Genomic DNA, 17,460 nt, shown 5'->3' with positions numbered 1-17,460 from the left:
GTAGTATACAGGACTGCCCAGCCTGCCCCCAGTAGTATACAGCACTGCCCAGCCTGCCCCCAGTAGTATACAGCACTGATCAGCCTGCCCCCAGTAGTATACAGCCCAGACCAGCCTGCCCCCAGTAGTATACAGCCCATCCCAGCCTGCCCCCAGTAGTATACAGCCCATCCCAGCCTGCCCCCAGTAGTATACAGCCCATCCCAGCCTGTCCCCAGGAGTATACAGCCCAGCGCAGCATTAAAAAAAATAATAAACTTATATACTCACCCTCCGGTGGCCCCGATCTGCAGCGCTGCTCCCCCGATGTCCGCGCGGGTCCTCTTCTGTACATCGCGCCCGGGAGAGAGCAATGGCGGCGCCCAGCGCGATGTACAGAGGACAGGAGAGGGGCGAGGAAGCCAGAAGAGGAGCCGCGATGACATCGTGGGAGCAGTGCTGCAGATCGGGGCCACCGGAGGGTGAGTATATAAGTTTTATTATTTTTTAAGTGTAATGTTTTAATTTGTGACTCGTGTATAAGCCGAGGGGACGTTTTTCAGCACATTTTTTGTGCTGAAAAACTCGGCTTATACACGAGTATATACGGTAATAGGAGGTGTGTCCGATATTACTATACGAATAGGAGGGTTTGGAGATCCCGCTCATTACATGATTGGTGGGATGGCATATGAATAAGAGAATGGATACATTTATGAATGAAGGTTTTTTTGAGCTCTTTAGAAAGACATGGTAACATGATCAAACATTGAAAAGTTTTGCTTGGTAATTTTTTTTACAGCATATACCAATTGGGTTAAAAAAGAATTTACTTTAGTTGTGTGCAGGATGTTACAGGTGTGATGATACCACACATGATTTATTTTTATGCATTTTTAGATATATTTTATTATATGTTGATTTAATTTGAAAGGGATCTTTCAAAGGGATCTTAGTATTGTTTATTAATTAATATAATGAAGAGGCTTAATATATTTAACTCTATTTTACACTCTTTACTAATTGCTTTTTAACATGAATACATTATAACACTATTGCATTTCAGTGTATTATAACTGTAAGCCTATGTACATGCATAAACAGGATGACTGCTGCAAGATCTAACAGGAGTTATAATTAGAGATGGGCGAATCGATTCTAACGGAGTGGAGTTCGGTCCAAATTTCAGGGAAAATGTGATTCGCCACGAATCCGAAGTTTATAGTGATTCGTAGGAGCAAGTTTTTTTTTCTCCTTAATTGCCAAAATGGGCATGAGCACAACATGTTACATGGGGCAGAGAGCTCTGGGATGGAGAAAGGAACACCCTTAATAACGTGCAGACCTGTAAGCCAATCAGCGACCGGCAGGCTTATGTGATGTCACACAGCCCTATAAAAACAACACATGCAGTGTGAAATGCCCAGATTGAAAATGGCTGTCTGTCTATAGCGGCCATCTGCTTGTACTGTACTGTGCTGTAGTGATTTTTGCTCGAAGGGTGTCCATTTTGGGTAAAACTGTATACCCCAAATAGCAGTTCTTTTTTGTTACTAAAGTGAATAGGAAGAATTCTGTGTAAAATCCACATACTTTCTGTAGTGATTTCTGCTCGTATCCCAGGGTGTCAGTTCTTGTGCTTCTCTATACCCCAAATTTCAAGTTTTTCTGGTAGATAAAGTAGATCTGTGTCAAATCAACATAGTTGATTAACCAATATGTCACACAGAGAAGTGGCAGGTGGAGCAGGCACAGTTTGCAGCACAGTAAGGGGACGTCATGGCAGGGGTGACTCTGTGAGGCCAGAACTGCCATTGTCATCTAGCGGCAGTGTGTTGATTAACAACCCAAAGGTTGCCGATTGGTTGACTCAGTCATTCACTTCCTCCCAGATGACATTTGGGACTCTACACCCTTCAGAGAACTAATGGTTTGTGCCAAAACGGGGTGGAGAGTTGCAAGCAGAATTTTTTTTCCAAAAAGGCAGTGCAAGCTTTTCACAAATATGTAGAACAGAAGGTGGGCCAGTCCTTGAGCTTATCGGTTTCTTCCAAGGTTCACGGCAGAGTGGACGTGTGGAGCTGTAACTATGGTCAGGGCGAGTACATGTCCTTTGCGGCCCATTGCGTGAATGTGCTTCCCGACCAGACACACCAACAACTTGAACAAGAGACCCCGCTTTCTCCTCCACGTTGTGAAACTTCTGCTCATGCGCCAGTGTATGCCTTCTCCTCCTCTTTCTCCATCACCACCTCAGCCTCCACAAGTCTAATCGTGCTCCATCATACCACGTGTGCATGGCACAGCGGTGTCACGCAGTTCTACACCTGGTTTGTGTTGGTGAACGAAGTCACACAGGGGAGGAACTGCTCTGCATCATGCAAGAAGAAATCAATCTGTGGCCCTCTCCATGACAACTGAAAATCGGAATCATGGTAACAGACAATGGGAGGAGCATGGAGTCTGCCCTGCACCGAGGAGAGATGGTCCCATGCGCCCTGCATGGCGCACGTGTTCAATCTGGTTGTGAACAGGTTCCTCAAGTCTTCCACCCATCTGCAAGACATTCTAAAAAATGGCCAGGAAACTGTGCATGCACTTCAGCCATTCTTACAAAGCCAAGCACACCCTTCTCAAGTTGCAGCGTCAGAACGGCCTACCCCAACATAGTCTGATATGCGATGTTTAAACCCATTGGAATTCCAGCCTCCATATGTTAGACCGCTTGTATGAACAGAGAAAAGCCATTGATGACCAGATGCACCGTGGCAGTATACAGTGGAGTCCCTCAGAGTCCCATGGCCGGGAGTCACTCAGAGTCACTTGCGCAGATGGCAGGCAGCATGCTGCTTTGCCTAACTAGTGTCAGCCAAATAGTCAACATCCGGCATAGGGATGAGTTTTGGCTATCCACCCTCTTGGACCCTCACTACCGTTCAAAAATGGGTGACTTTTTCCAGCTGCTGAGAGGGAGGAACAACTGGGCTACTATAGAGAAACACTAAAAAGACAGTTGGCGCTGCCTTTGTGCACCATTGTCCATCCTCTGTCAGGTCTTTCCAGGAGATTCCTGTCAGTGATCTCTCACCTACTACTGCCACTGCTGCTGTGGGGAGATGCAGGGGGGGCCGGTAGGAGCAGTAGCAGTTCCATCAGCAGCAGCTTAAGTCTGGAGTCCTTAATGAACAACTTCCTTCTCCCACATAGTGAGAAGGGTAGCCATTAACAGCAGCAGCAGGACATGGAGCAGTCCCTGAACCAGCAGGTGGTGGCCTACTTGGACAGCACTTTAACCACCCCAGGTAGAGGATCCCCTGGACTACTGGGCATCCAAACTTTATGTGTGGCCGCAACTTGTAGAGTTTGCAGTAGAGAAGCTGCCCTGCCCAGCCAGTAGTGTTGCATCTGAGTGGGTGTTTAGTTCTGCGGGAGCCATAGTTACACCAAGGAGAACCCACTTGTCCAATCGTAATGTGGAAAGACTGACCTTTGTCAAGATGAATCAGGCATGGATCGGCAAGGATTTCAACACACCGATGCCTTATGCAGCAGATTAGATCAAACGTTGAGAAATGAGTCTGGATTCTAACTACCTGCCTCAGCCTCTATTCTGATGCTGCCCTACATCTGTTGCCAGTTTTATCTTTCCGAAGGAATGAAAAGCCTCAGGATTGATAGCCCAAAGCAGGAGTGGATACAGAACACAGAGGACATGCAAATATCACATTTACCGGTCATGTCTGTTTTGGATACATTCCTGTTTGTTTTTGGCTTTAGCACTACTTATGATGTATTATTGACCAATTGAAAGCGGACACTGACAGATGAAATGAAGAGCAAAATGACCAGTGATGTCAATGCAAAATTACTGCTGACACCCGCTCCACTCTTTTGGGAGTTTTCTACATGTATCCGCATTTAACAGAACAGGTTCTGTCGTAATCTATGGAATCATCTGATGTCAGTGTAAAAAGACTGCACTCTTTGATGTTATAGTGGGATCTTGGCCCTCAGCTCAGTCCTTTTGAGCTGGCACAGACGTTACCTTGTCAGGCTGCGTTCCCGCTTCACTTATTTGGTGAGGCTGGCCTCTAAGTGCCCATGGAATTGAAGAGTGAAGCGATTCTAAGAGGGGCTGCTCTCATGTGCGTGTCATACTAAAACAGAGCATTGTTTGAAGACCAAACCGCACTCCTTATGCATATTTGAGCAGGGCACAACGCTCTAAAACAAGCTCTGTGCAGAAAGAAAATACCTGTTTTTTAATGTGATTCATCATAATTCGATTTGGGTTGAATCAAATTATTTTGAAAAATTCGGCAAATCGGGTCGAACTGAATTTCAACAAATTCGTCCATCTCTAGTTATAATACAGCCACAGAGTCCTTTATCGAACTCAACTACCATTGAGGTAATTGCCCCTTTAGGGGGCACTGAGTGCAGATTATGGGGTTACAATCTGAAAATCCATTAAGCTGCTTAAAGAATTAAAACCACTAGGGCTGGAAATAAAGCCATCTGAGCTGTTCCAGCGAGAGCTTTCCAGCTTTTTTTCTAGAATGTGCTCATTACATGACACATGTATGTGAATACATACACTCCATGTGACGCTATTAGTAAGAAAAAGGAGCTTATTAATTTATAATGCAGTACCATCTCCCCTGGCAACTTCTCCATGGTGATGGTATAATTTAATACAATATAGTGAATACAAAAGTTTCTAAAGTAAGCAATCTCTATGAATGTATAGGACAGACTTACAAAAAAAGGGTTCTCTTCAATGCCTTAATTGACTGGCCAAGTTATTTAGAGGTTTTTCCCCTGTGAAAACAAGCTGCTTTTATACACCAGCATAACAAGTTTTCATAATTTAACAAAGTCTCATGAGAAGCCCAGGACAATGATGTTTATGTCCTGGTATTTGGGAAACATGTTTAGAAACACAAATGTCTTCAATCTTTGTAGGCATTGTGCAATTCAAAATAATTGTAACAATATGTCTAAAAATACAGACTTTACTTAACCCATTAACGCCAAGGGCCTTTTTCGTTTTTGTGTTTTCATTTTTCACTACCCACCTTCAAAAATATACAACTTTTTTATTTTTCATGTAAAGAGCTTTGTGAGGGCTAGTTTTCTGTGTACCAAACACTTCATAGTGACAGTATTTAATATTCCATGCCATAAACCGGGAAGTGAAATTGTCGAAAAAAACACATCTGCACAGTTTTCATGTGGGCTTTTTACTTTCACTCTGCACCCAAAATGACATGTTTACTTTATTCTTTTGGTCAGTGCGATCACAGGGAAACCAAATTTGTATAGGTTTTATAATGTTTTCATACATTTACACAAATTTTATTTTGCTATCTTCTGGCACTAATAATGTTTTCATATGTACAGAGCTGTGGGTGATGTCAATTTTTAGGCAGGTCAAATTTCACTAATTTTTGTGGAAATATTCAAATGCGTCAAAAAGGCGAAAAACCAGCATAGAAGAAAAGGAAAAACTATGATTGGAAGCACTTCCAATCCAGCCAAAGAGCTCCAAGTGCATAGGACAAACACTGCATTAGTGTGTGCATGGAATGTGAAAGAAAAGCAATTCCAGCACCAGTGGAGATCTTAAAATCAGATTTTTTTTCTTTAGTTCCCCATGCTTAAAGCCATACAAGCAAATTAATAAATCTTCTTAAAATGTCTAATACAAGGCCATACTGTCCAGGTGTGTCTTCGAACATACTTCCACTTCCCTGGTGGAAGACACAATGAGGAATAATGTAAATTCTTTTTATAATGTCAACAGTTTAACCCAGGAAGAGGTACGGCGCCGCCTCGCAACCACTAAGATAGATAAATCACCTGGGCCAGATGGCATACACCCCCGGGTTCTGCATGAATTATGTACGGTGATAGACAGACCGTTATTTTTAATATTTGAAGATTCACTGAGGACTGGTTATGTTCCACAGGAATGGCGCATAGCAAATGTGGTACCAATATACAAAAAAGGATCAAATAGCGATCCTGGAAACTACAGACCCGTAAGTCTAACTGCTGTGGTGGGGAAAATATTTGAGGGGTTTATTAGAGATGCTATCCTGGAGTATCTCACTGTGCACAACCTTATAACCCAGCGTCAGCATGGGTTTATGAGAGATCGGTCCTGTCAGACTAATCTGATTGGTTTCTACGAGGAGGTAAGTTCAAGACTGGATCTGGGGGACGCTGTGGATGTTGTATATCTGGACTTTTCAAAGGCATTTGACACCGTGCCACATAAAAGGTTGGTATATAAAATGAGACTGCTGGGAATAGGAGAAAATCTGTGTATCTGGGTAAGTAATTGGCTTAGTGATAGAAAACAGAGGGTGGTCATTAATGGCACATTCTCAGATTGGGTTGATGTTACCAGTGGAGTGCCACAGGGGTCAGTATTGGGGCCACTTCTTTTTAATATTTTTATTAATGACCTTGTAGTGGGTTTACACAGTCAAGTTTCAATATTTGCAGATGATACTAAGCTGTGTAAAGTAATAAATACTGAGGTCGATAGTTTAGCATTACAGAGGGATTTGTGGAAGCTTGAGGGATGGGCAGAGAAATGGTTGATGAGGTTTAATGTAGATAAATGTAAAGTTATGCACTTGGGCCATGGAAACAAAAAGTATAATTATGTTCTAAACGGTCAATTACTTAGTAAAACTGAAGCTGAAAAGGACTTGGGCGTATTGGTGGATGGTAAACTTAATTTTAGTGACCAGAGCCAGGCGGCTGCTGCTAAAGCAAATAAAATAATGGGATGTATCAAGAGAGGAATAGATTCTCATGATAAAGACATAGTTCTGCCCTTATACAAATCCCTGGTCAGACCACACATGGAATATTGTGATATAGTAGAGCTGGAACGGGTGCAGAGGAGAGCAACCAGGATTATTAGGGGAATGGGGGGACTAGAATACAATGACAGATTACAAAATTTGGGATTATTCAGTTTAGAAAAAAGACGACTGAGGGGAGACCTCATTACAATGTACAAATACCTGAACGGACAGTACAAGGATCTCTCCAAAGATCTTTTTATACCTAGGCCTGTGACCAGGACAAGGGGGCATCCTCTACGCCTAGAGGAGAGGCGATTCTACCATCACCATAGACAAAGGTTCTTTACTGTAAGAGCAGTGAGACTATGGAACTCTCTGCCGCAGGAGGTTGTTATGGCCGACTCTATGTACATGTTCAAGAGAGGCCTGGATGACTTTCTGGAGAGAAAAAATATCACGGGTTATGGGGATAAAACATTTATTTAATTCTTGAAGGTTGGACTTGATGGACTTGCGTCTCCTTCCAGCCTTATATACTATGATACTATGATACTATGATACAAATGGAAAGTGCACAGAACAGGACATTTATCAGGTTTACTATGCATAGAAGCTCTGAAAGAATTGCAATTGCTAGCACACCACCAGCTTTGCAACTAATTCCCCCGTTACGCCATGACAAGGTAGAATAGAGGGGCTCAAAGAAGGGTGAAGTTGTACAGCCTGCCCACTTGCTGCAAATAGCGACCTTTCAAGCTATGCCAGGCAGGATCTGATGTAGAAATAAAGGCAGGGCAGCTGGAGCTTCTTGATGTATCCGGTGGCTCCAGAGGGGGAGGGACTATGTCATATGCAAGTACAGAAACAGGCATATGATAAATGCTATAGTTTTAAAACACACAAACTGTATACGTGGTACATATGTTATAAGCACACTCATATTTGACTTGAACATAACAGTACTTTAAGGACACAATAAAAGTTTGCTGTTGAAAACCCCACTGAATATTTATCACTTCTTAAAAGAATGCCAGGCTTAGGTAAAGTTTACGCACACCTGGGATGACAAATCACTACTATTAGCATGGTCTTACAAGATAGTGTTTATGCCTTATACATGTTTAATGTAAAAGAGCAAAAAACTACTAAACAGAGCAGCAATTTACTTCTTAAAATTAGCTTTGAATGCAGAATGAGAGCAGGGACTTTGCATTTAGTTTTACTTTGACAATATAAATATTTAAATAGAGCAGTCAAGAATGTGGATACAGAAATTAAGATATACAACAGCGGCAAAAAGCAGAAAACATAAGCGACACAGACAAAAGGAACTGAAGGATAACCAGCCCAATCGAGGCAGAGCAGCTTGTGATTTTACTTTGTCACTTAAAGCTCTGCCAATTGTGGTTCGGCATTGTTAAAATTATTTGATGAACCACACTCCTGATTGCTTATCAAAAGAGCACACAGCTGAATTCATGAAAATTCATAGGTAATGTTGAATAATGATAACATATCTTGTTTATGGGTTGTTGAACTTTGGATGATCACTACGAGTACATTTATATAAAATTCACATTTTGAGTTGACAGTCTGCATTCTTGATATTCTTATGCAGAGCTTTGCAAAAATATTAAGAACTGTTTCCGAATTTTTTTAAATTTTCTCCTCTGTGCATCTGCACAGTCTTTTTATATTAACCTCTTTTCCGCAATTTTTAGCAGAAATAGGTGTATTCTATGAAAAATTCTAATTGATATTTCAATGAAGCCAATTGCCATTTCCTCCAAATAATAATTGGTGCGTTTTCTGTTACAATGGTTAGATTTTTTTTTTTTTAAACTTCTGCTACTTGAGTATGAAAGTTATTAAAAAAAGAGCAATATTCTATAGTAGATAACACATATTTAAGCTTCTTAAGTAATTTGCATTGTCAATTACCTATTTTTATTTTTCAGAAAAAATACAAATTGGGGCAGATTTATCAAGTGTCTGAAAGTCCGAAAATTTCCAGTTGCCCATGGCAACCAATCACAGCTCCCCTTTAAAATATTCATGAGCACTGGTAAAATGAAAGCTGAGCTGTGATTGGTTGCCATGGGCAACTGGAAATATTCTGACTTTCAGACACTTGATAAATTTGCCCCATTATGTTGATCATTTCCTCTTTAAAGGGAACCTGTCACCAGGAACCCTTTTTCTTGCTCCTTCGTGTCCCCATAGAGAATAGCACACTGCCAAAGAGTTTTCATAACTGTAAAATAGATAAATTAGATAAACATTTACCTTTCTGTATGCAGGATGTGTCCCTAGTCCCCTGGGAGTGGCCAGTGAGTAGAGGGGCAGACATCTACGATGTCCTGAGGGAAAAAGCGATTGTGTGTGTGTGAGGGGCATATGGGGAACATGGGAGTTTTTTAAATTTGATATCAATGAATAAAAGAGCAGTTTCCCAAGGGTATGGGAGAAAAAAAACACTCCTCAATGGCCACTCCCAGGGGACAAGGGACACAGCTCTGCATACAGAAAGGTAAACTTTCATCCAAGTTATCTTATTTTTGGAAAAAAGACAGTATTACTATATAAAACTCTTTGGTAATGTGTACATTATTCTCTATGGGGACATGGGGAAGCCAGAAAAGGGTCTTCTGACACCCACCAGAGTGCCTCAGGCTTATTAACATAATTCTAAAAGTTTACTTTGGAAGGATACATAATATAAGCATATTACCCAAGTCCCAGTGCCTGGATCGTTAAGTAAGCGTGATTGGCTTATTCAGGTTTTATTTTGATGGTAGATATTCCTTAATTCCAATAAATATTTTATTGGCCAGACAAGATTGGAAATCGCATTCTCTACTCTCTACCATGTCATATTGATACAGTTCCTTTATCCACTAGACTATGGACTTGCTGATTGTCAATGGGAGGTTCTAACTTATAACTCCACTGAACCTTCCACAGAGTTACATTAGATCAACTCACTAAAATATAGGTAAATCTCTGCATAGATACATCTCTATATACCACTGCATTCAGCTTGTGTAACAGTGCAGTCCGATGGAAGATCTAGTGCAAGGGGAGTGGAGACCTTTTTTGCCATGGATAGCCAATATAAGAAGATAAACACAGTCACAGTACCTGGATCTATGAGTAAATGTCCCTGATTTATCCATACTTGCTTTTGATGATAGATTTCCTTTAAATAATTTAGAAACCTTATTCAGGAAGCCCTGAAATGTAGAAATACCATAGGTGGACAGTTGCACACAGCTGCTATAGGATCCCCCTACTTATATCAGAGCAGGTGACATTAAGCAGTAAAAAAACAGTCCTTATTAGTGTAAACTAAAAAAAACTATTACTACTTTTAGAAGACAATAAAAATAGTAAAAAATGAAAATACAATTGTGGGAAGGGGTTAAGAATATTGACCATTTCACACCATGCACCTTGGAATAGGCCTAGCCAAGTGGAACATGAAGGATGGAAACATCTTTTTATTATGCATACATTATGCATGATAAATAGATATACAACCCCATAAAAACACATTGATTAAGACCCTCTGTATGAATACAAGAGACATCTCTAATTGTTCTAATTGCATATTATTTCCAAATTGAAAGCCTACACTAACCAGCGGAAAACAAACCGCTGGATTTCAGTATTCTATTATTAACAATAGACAGCCAAGAGTAAAATATTAGTCATGGATACAATGCTGAATAAAATCTCTATTTAGAGATGTAATGAACCATGAGAATTTTTAGCAGCCAAGCTTAAAGGAGTCTATTGTGCACACAGCCATATTCATTGCTCTCCACTGAGAAAACAATCATAATGTTCGGAGATTGATTACCAGTAACATAACAGTTAATCATATTCCTTACTGTGAAACTCATTTGCTAATATTTAGCAATGTAACTTTCTGTATCATGTATTTAACATCATTCTTTTCTTTATGGCTGAGAGGCTTGTATTCGTGTTCCAAAGCCTGAAAACCCATATAATTATAATAAAGTTCTATAAGACCCCATTCTCACAACAGGATCCTTATACAGCATCAGTTCTATTAGCGGTGTTCCTCTTCATCAAGGCTCAAAACTCCCGCTATGAACTTTCTATTAAATCCCCACCACACACAAACTGAAACCAAGTACAGGCGGTCCCCTACTTAAGAACACTCGACTTACAGATGACCCTTAGTTACAAACGGACTTCTGGCAATTGGTCATTTACTGTAGCCCTAGGCTACAATAAACATCTATAATAGTTATCAAAGGTGTCTACAATTGAGATTTATTGTTAATCCTGGTTCTTATGAGAACAGCATTTTTAAAATCCAATTGTCACAAAAAAAAAATTGTCTGGGGTTACAATTATAAAATATACAGTTCCCACTTACATACAAATACAACTTAAGAACAAACCTACAGAACCTTATCCCTGTACGTAACACAGGGACTGCCTGTACATATAAATACTGCTAAATTCCTGAATGCAAAGATTAATGTTCCTCAGTAGACCTTTACTTTTACAATTGTTTTGTGCCATTCTTACTTTTTATCATCATGTTTACGTGTGCATGAAGTATTTTACACTCACTAATGGAATTCCATTAAGAGAATCTTATTTTCTTTTTAAGCAGACTACTAAAAGGTTTGTGGATTCCCATGCGTAATATTTCACACATTTTATGTACAGCAAACTAAATCATTTGATAAAACAACAGTAGGAAATCCCATTAATCCTTCTTACAAGTGGGATCGTCAGGGCCTACTAAAAGCATTGCATTGCATGCTTTATTGGTCACCATTTAGAGTGGCATAAATGGAACTGCCTACTGTGAATAATTTTGTTAAAAGTATGTGTGACAAAATTTCAGGAAGTGAAACAATCTGCTTTCTGTGATAGCAGTGTACATTTTAAAAGGCATATATTAATACACCTTGAATTACATATAAAGCTTTCTGATGGGATCTAAATTATAACTTACATAGAATTTTTTTTCGCACATTTTGTTTTCTTTGTGTATCAGTCAAAGCTTGTGGCATATTCCAAAACAATTACTCCCAGCCGGTTCTGCCATTCCCTGCAGACACCAGCAATGTTCCTTTATTTGCTTGTATTTGTGGAACATAAAGGATTTCTGCACCTCAAATAGAATCATTGTTCCCATTACTTTATAGATTACTTGAATGTATTTGCATCCAGTATAAAAACATATAATACACAAAGCATCTATTGCCATTTCAAACACATAAAATGACTGTAATTAGAAGGTTATTTCATTTGATGTTTAAAGGGCAATGAATTGCTGGTCAGCAAGCATCAACCCGTGACAAAAGCAAGCTCCCAAACAAGATATCTACAGAAATATGGATGAGTGTAATGAGCAGACAATGAGTGAATTAACAATATTCCTCCTGAAAAACTTAACTATACCTTTAATAGTTATTTTTAGTCAGGAGCAACTCTCTGTAGGTAGGATATTGAAATAGTCTGGAATGTCATAAAATCCCCATGATTCTTGGCTAACTGAACCATTTTGCAGTGTACAGGAATGTTGCTGGGTACAATTATTTCTTGCATCACAGGCCCACTTACATCAATTGTGCTGCCATAAAAGTAGTTACAATTTGAACAGTAACAAAAATGTACTCAAAATGGTGGAATTACAAATTGTGGTGGAATCAGAACAGACATTTTAACATTAACCGGTTAAGGACCGGGCCCTTTCCTGTTTTTTCATTTCCATTTTTTACTCCCCACCTTCAAAAATCTATAACTTTTTTATTTTTACACGTAAAGAGCTGTGTGACAGCTTGTTTTATGTGTAACAAATTGCACTTCATAGTGATGGTATTGAATATTCCATGCCATGTACTGGGAAGCGGGAAAAAAAATTCCAAATGCAGTGAAAATGGTGAAAAAACGCATTTGAGCCATTTTCTTGTGGGCATGGATATTACGGCTTTCACTGAGCGCCCCAAATGACATGTCTACTTTATTCTTTGGGTTGGTATGATTACAGGGATACCAAATTTGTATAGGTTTTATAATGTTTTCATACATTTACAAAAATTAAAACCTCCTGTACAAAATTTTTTTTTTTGATTTTGCCAACTTCTGGCGCTAATAACTTTTTTATACTTTGTTGTAAGGAGCTGTGGGTGGTGTCATTTTTTGTGACATTTGATAATGATATCATTTTTAGGACTGTAAGACCTTTTGATCACTTTTTATATATTTTTTATATTTTTCAAAATGGCAAAACCAATAATATATTTTGATATATCGGGCATTTTTGGACGCGTCGATACCTAATGTGTTTATGATTTTTACTGTTTACTTATATTTATGTCAGTTCTAGGGAAAAGGCGATTTGAATTTTTAGGTTTTGTTATTATAAAAAAAAAATTTTTAACTTTTTTTTATTTTTCTTTTTACTATTTTTCGGACTCCCTAGGGTACTTTAACCCTAGGTTGTCTGATCAATCTTATCATATACTGCCCGTGAACCCTCTCCATGCAGCGGGACCCAACCCGTGAACTAGTTAAAAAGTGCCACAATTGCAGAAATTCAACCTTTTTGAAGCAAAACAAATGCATCGGACCTGTTGGATTTCAGAGAAATCCCCCTCCTCCAATTGAGTTTGTGGTTTTGTAGGAACAATAACAAAATCAAAGGGTTAAAGCTTAGAGTGGATACATTAAGAAGTAGTACAAGTCATTCTTTAAGGCTCCCGTTTCAAAACAACTTTTCTACTTTTGGGCAAATAATTTCATCAAAAGCTCCTTGAGTATGAAAAAAAACTAAATATGCTGTGTGTTAACACACTATAAGCCTGGATTTTGAGAACAAGTACTTGCAGTGGATTGGATGCTGCAGAAGTTAAAGACAATGCATAGAAATAAAGCACCAGTACACACACAGCTATTGCAAAACAGCAATTCCATTGTGAACTATTTCACCATATTTTAAGAATTTGCCACCACTGCAGAAATTGGACAAACATGCAGTTGGTTTCTCTTTTACATGGGTAGCACACATTCCTGAGTATTTCTATGGGAAAACACACCTTTTCTACCTTGTAAGGCATAAGCTGACTGCCCGAGATGCAAAACTGCCCATATTTGTGGTTCTGGCAATCTTTTGTGCCATGATTGACATAGAAGTTGACCTCACATCCTTATGGCACATGGGCCGCAAACAATGGACCACAGATCCATTGTGTGCAGCCTATAAAAACATTTGTATGTACAAGAAGGGTTAGAGTGGTATTGCACATATAAGTTTTTGGAAAAATGTGTTAATTTTGTGACTTTAATTTTGTGATATTTACTACTTCCTTCTCATATATCGACTGTTGGCTTTGTGTATGAAACCCCCTTAGGGACAAGCAGGTATTGGTGTTTTGATCAAACAAGAGTTATTGCTTGACAATAATTACACTGTTTATATACCTGTAGAATCATTCTATCAGAACTGACCACACACACACACACACACTTTCTATTCAAATCAATGGGAGTGCTAAAAAAAATAGCTGAGATAGCTTTCTTGATTGTTTTCAGTGCTCTCATTGGCTCGAATGGAGCAAGCGAAGGCAATTCCCACCAGTGCTTCGTTCAAGAAGTAAATTGGTGATTAATAGACTTCTGTTCTTATAGTATATGAAGGTATATTAGATGAATTTTCCAGTAGTTTACTTAGTAATTTTTAAGTTCCTTTATGCTATCACTTCCCTATGGAGGAGATCTAAAATTGCTTATTGAACAACAAGAGAATATACTTTAGCCTCTTCATTGTATCTCAGTCCCTCTACCTTCTTACATTATTTTATTAGCATTTTTTATTTTTGCACAATATACATTTCAGAATAAAAGTTAGCAAATGATACCTGAAAAACTCCATAAAGGAAAATCCATATCCATGCTGTTCTGCAATTCCAGCACAAACAACATTTGCTGATGCCCCAATCAATGTTCCATTTCCTAAAAGTAGAGAACAATGCATCAGTTTATTATGGTTATGTAAATTAATATAAACTACAGTACAGCAAGATATACAATATTTTCTTCCAGTTCTGCCAATGTTCCAAGCTTAATTTTATATGTCTCCAGATGTTTCATAATAGAAAGACTAGGGATACTATTAATTGGATATTGATCAATACAGTGTCAACCACAGAACATGATTCATTGAAAAATTTTTGGGGTTTCTAGAACCCAACTAAGTTTATGTTATCATTATGTTCTCCTTATGGTTCCAACACATTTTATAAAACAGAAACCCGAATACTTCCTTCACTTTTGTGAAACGGAAACTTAGATATTATTCAAATGTATGAGAATTTCGTGGAGAAACAGAAAACAAAAAACAACAGATTTTTATTATATTTACAGCACAAATTAATGTTTAACAAACTTGCATAAATCAATAGGGCAGATGATGATAGTAAACTTTGAAATATATTTTATTCAAAATAATATTTTCCTGTGTCCCTTTTCCTCCAAATATCTTCCATCCTTTCTGCTACATTCGCATAGCCGTATTGGGAACGTATATACGGGCGATGTACACAAGCCTTATATGCGTCCCCCATAAACTGTTATGGGCACACGGTGCCGTACGGAAGCAGTACATTGCCACACACATGTGGCACCATACCGTTCTGTAGCCAAGGAAAAGATAGGACATGTCCCACCTTTTCCATAATATGGTGCTATGTGCCATGTTTCTCATGGAGAGGGGTGGGGGTGAGCATTCGTGTGAATGTAGCCTTATTAAAGCAGTTTCTGTAAATCAGCTGTCCTGTAAAGGAAATTAATAATATTCCTTATGACAAGTCTTGAGTGAACCTAAATCAGAACTGTTCGGGTTTATGTCACACATTGTAGGTTTAGGTCACGAACATCGACTTCAGCCAGAGGTCTAGGTAAAGTGTGGCTCACCGGGAAAAGCGGATTGGTGGGCTTCCGAGTATTAGCTGTGTGTGTATGTGCATGTGCAACCATACATCTCCTAGCCAAGTTAACCATGTGTGTATACCCAGTCTGTTATATAAGTTACTGCATGTGTAAACCCACACCATCTTCTAGAGAAGTGACATTAACTGCTTGTTTATACCCATACTGTCTTCTAGCACAGGGATATTAACTGTGGGTATACCCATACAATCTTCTATAGAACTGACAGTAACTGTGTGTGCGTGTGTATACCTATAACATCTAGTGCAGTGACATTAACTGGATGTGGATACCCATACCATCTACTACCCCAGGGACATTACGTACATGCATTTACCCATACCCTTTTCTAGCCCAGTGACAAACTGTGTGTATACCCATACCATCTTTTAACATATAATCTGGGTGTGTATAACCATACCATCTCCTACCCCAGTGACATTAGGTGTGTGTGTGTGTGTGTATACCAATAACAACTGTGGTTGTATTACATAACTTCTTCCAGCATACTAACTGAATGTGTATACTCACCATCTTTTAGTTCAGTGGCATTAACTGTATGTTTACCCATAGCATCCATATGTATACCCATACAGTTTTATAGAGTAGTGACAATACCTGCATGTGTATGCCCATAGCATTGTTTGAGCTGCACTGGTTTCAACCTGTTGTGCGTAAGATGACTCCTTCTCCAAAACTGTCCTTTGGTTGGACAGCGGAGTACCTGGACACTTTTGGATGAGCAATCATGCAAGCCATGTGTATACTAGTCTGACACCTCTTCCTCCTCTGCTTCCTCCTGTGCCATTACATAACATCCTCCATCATGAGCTAAAGTGTTTTTTCTAGCAGGAAAAGGATAAGAGTTGGTAACTTGGATGATGGCATCATCAGTGTTGACTATATTGGTGGAAGCACTAAGGCATGACACAAATGTCCTTTACGGAGACCAACATGTTAATGGTCATTACCTAGACTCAATAGGGCATTCTGAAGGTGGAATTCAACAATTGCCTACTGCTGCTCAAGCAACCTTTCTAGCATATGAAAAGTTGAATTCCACCTAGTTGGTACATAGCATGTGAGGTGGTAGTTGGGCAGGCCAGAGTTTGCCTGCAGTGAAATGTGGTGGTTCCTAGGAATAATGTATTGTGGGACAGCATCACCATCAGAGTTTTATAATTGTACATAATAGTTGTTTTTGAAAGGCCAGCAATTTTACAATTGTCCCAGTCAGAACCAGGCGAAAACTATGCTTTTCTTCCATTGTTTGTGTGTGTGAAATGAATGCTTCCTTTGGATGGTGTGGACAGTTTAGCCCTAGGCACAGTGGGCGATAGCTAATGACATTGTTGCTATGAGCTACTCGATGCACCTTTTTGCATCTTCTGCTGGCTACCCAGGGCTTTGTGACTACCTCTACCTCATTATTGCCCATCATTGCCTTTGATCCCTGTTGGGACATAATCATCACCCCTCAGATCTTCTTCCTCCCACTGCCCTCCTCATCAGTCTTCACACTTCAGAAAGTGACAGAAACTGTAACTTTTGTTTCATTATTATCATAGTAGATGTCATGCTGTCCGCATCCTCCTCCAACTTATAGGTGTGTCCACTTTGGGCAAATATTTCATGTTGTTTATGTAATGAAAAGTTATACAATTTTACAATATACTGTCTG

At 39.3% G+C, this 17,460-nt stretch overlaps 1 protein-coding gene across 2 annotated transcripts in view; it reads right to left on the bottom strand.

Moving 5' to 3' along the window:
- The window catches only part of OCA2 (OCA2 melanosomal transmembrane protein), a 192,167-nt gene that overhangs the window by 6,531 nt on the left and 168,176 nt on the right, over positions 1–17,460 (bottom strand). For both annotated transcript variants that reach the window (XM_072135687.1, XM_072135686.1), the window contains exon 23: positions 14,711–14,804. In XM_072135687.1, the coding sequence (XP_071991788.1) occupies positions 14,711–14,804 (94 nt within the window). The remainder of the gene's footprint in view (positions 1–14,710; positions 14,805–17,460) is intronic.

This window comes from Engystomops pustulosus, chromosome 2 (assembly GCF_040894005.1).
Source record: "Engystomops pustulosus chromosome 2, aEngPut4.maternal, whole genome shotgun sequence".
NCBI classification, from domain to species: Eukaryota; Metazoa; Chordata; class Amphibia; order Anura; family Leptodactylidae; genus Engystomops; species Engystomops pustulosus.
Note: the sequence above shows the minus strand (reverse complement) of the source record. Positions and strands in the feature narration are given on the sequence as shown.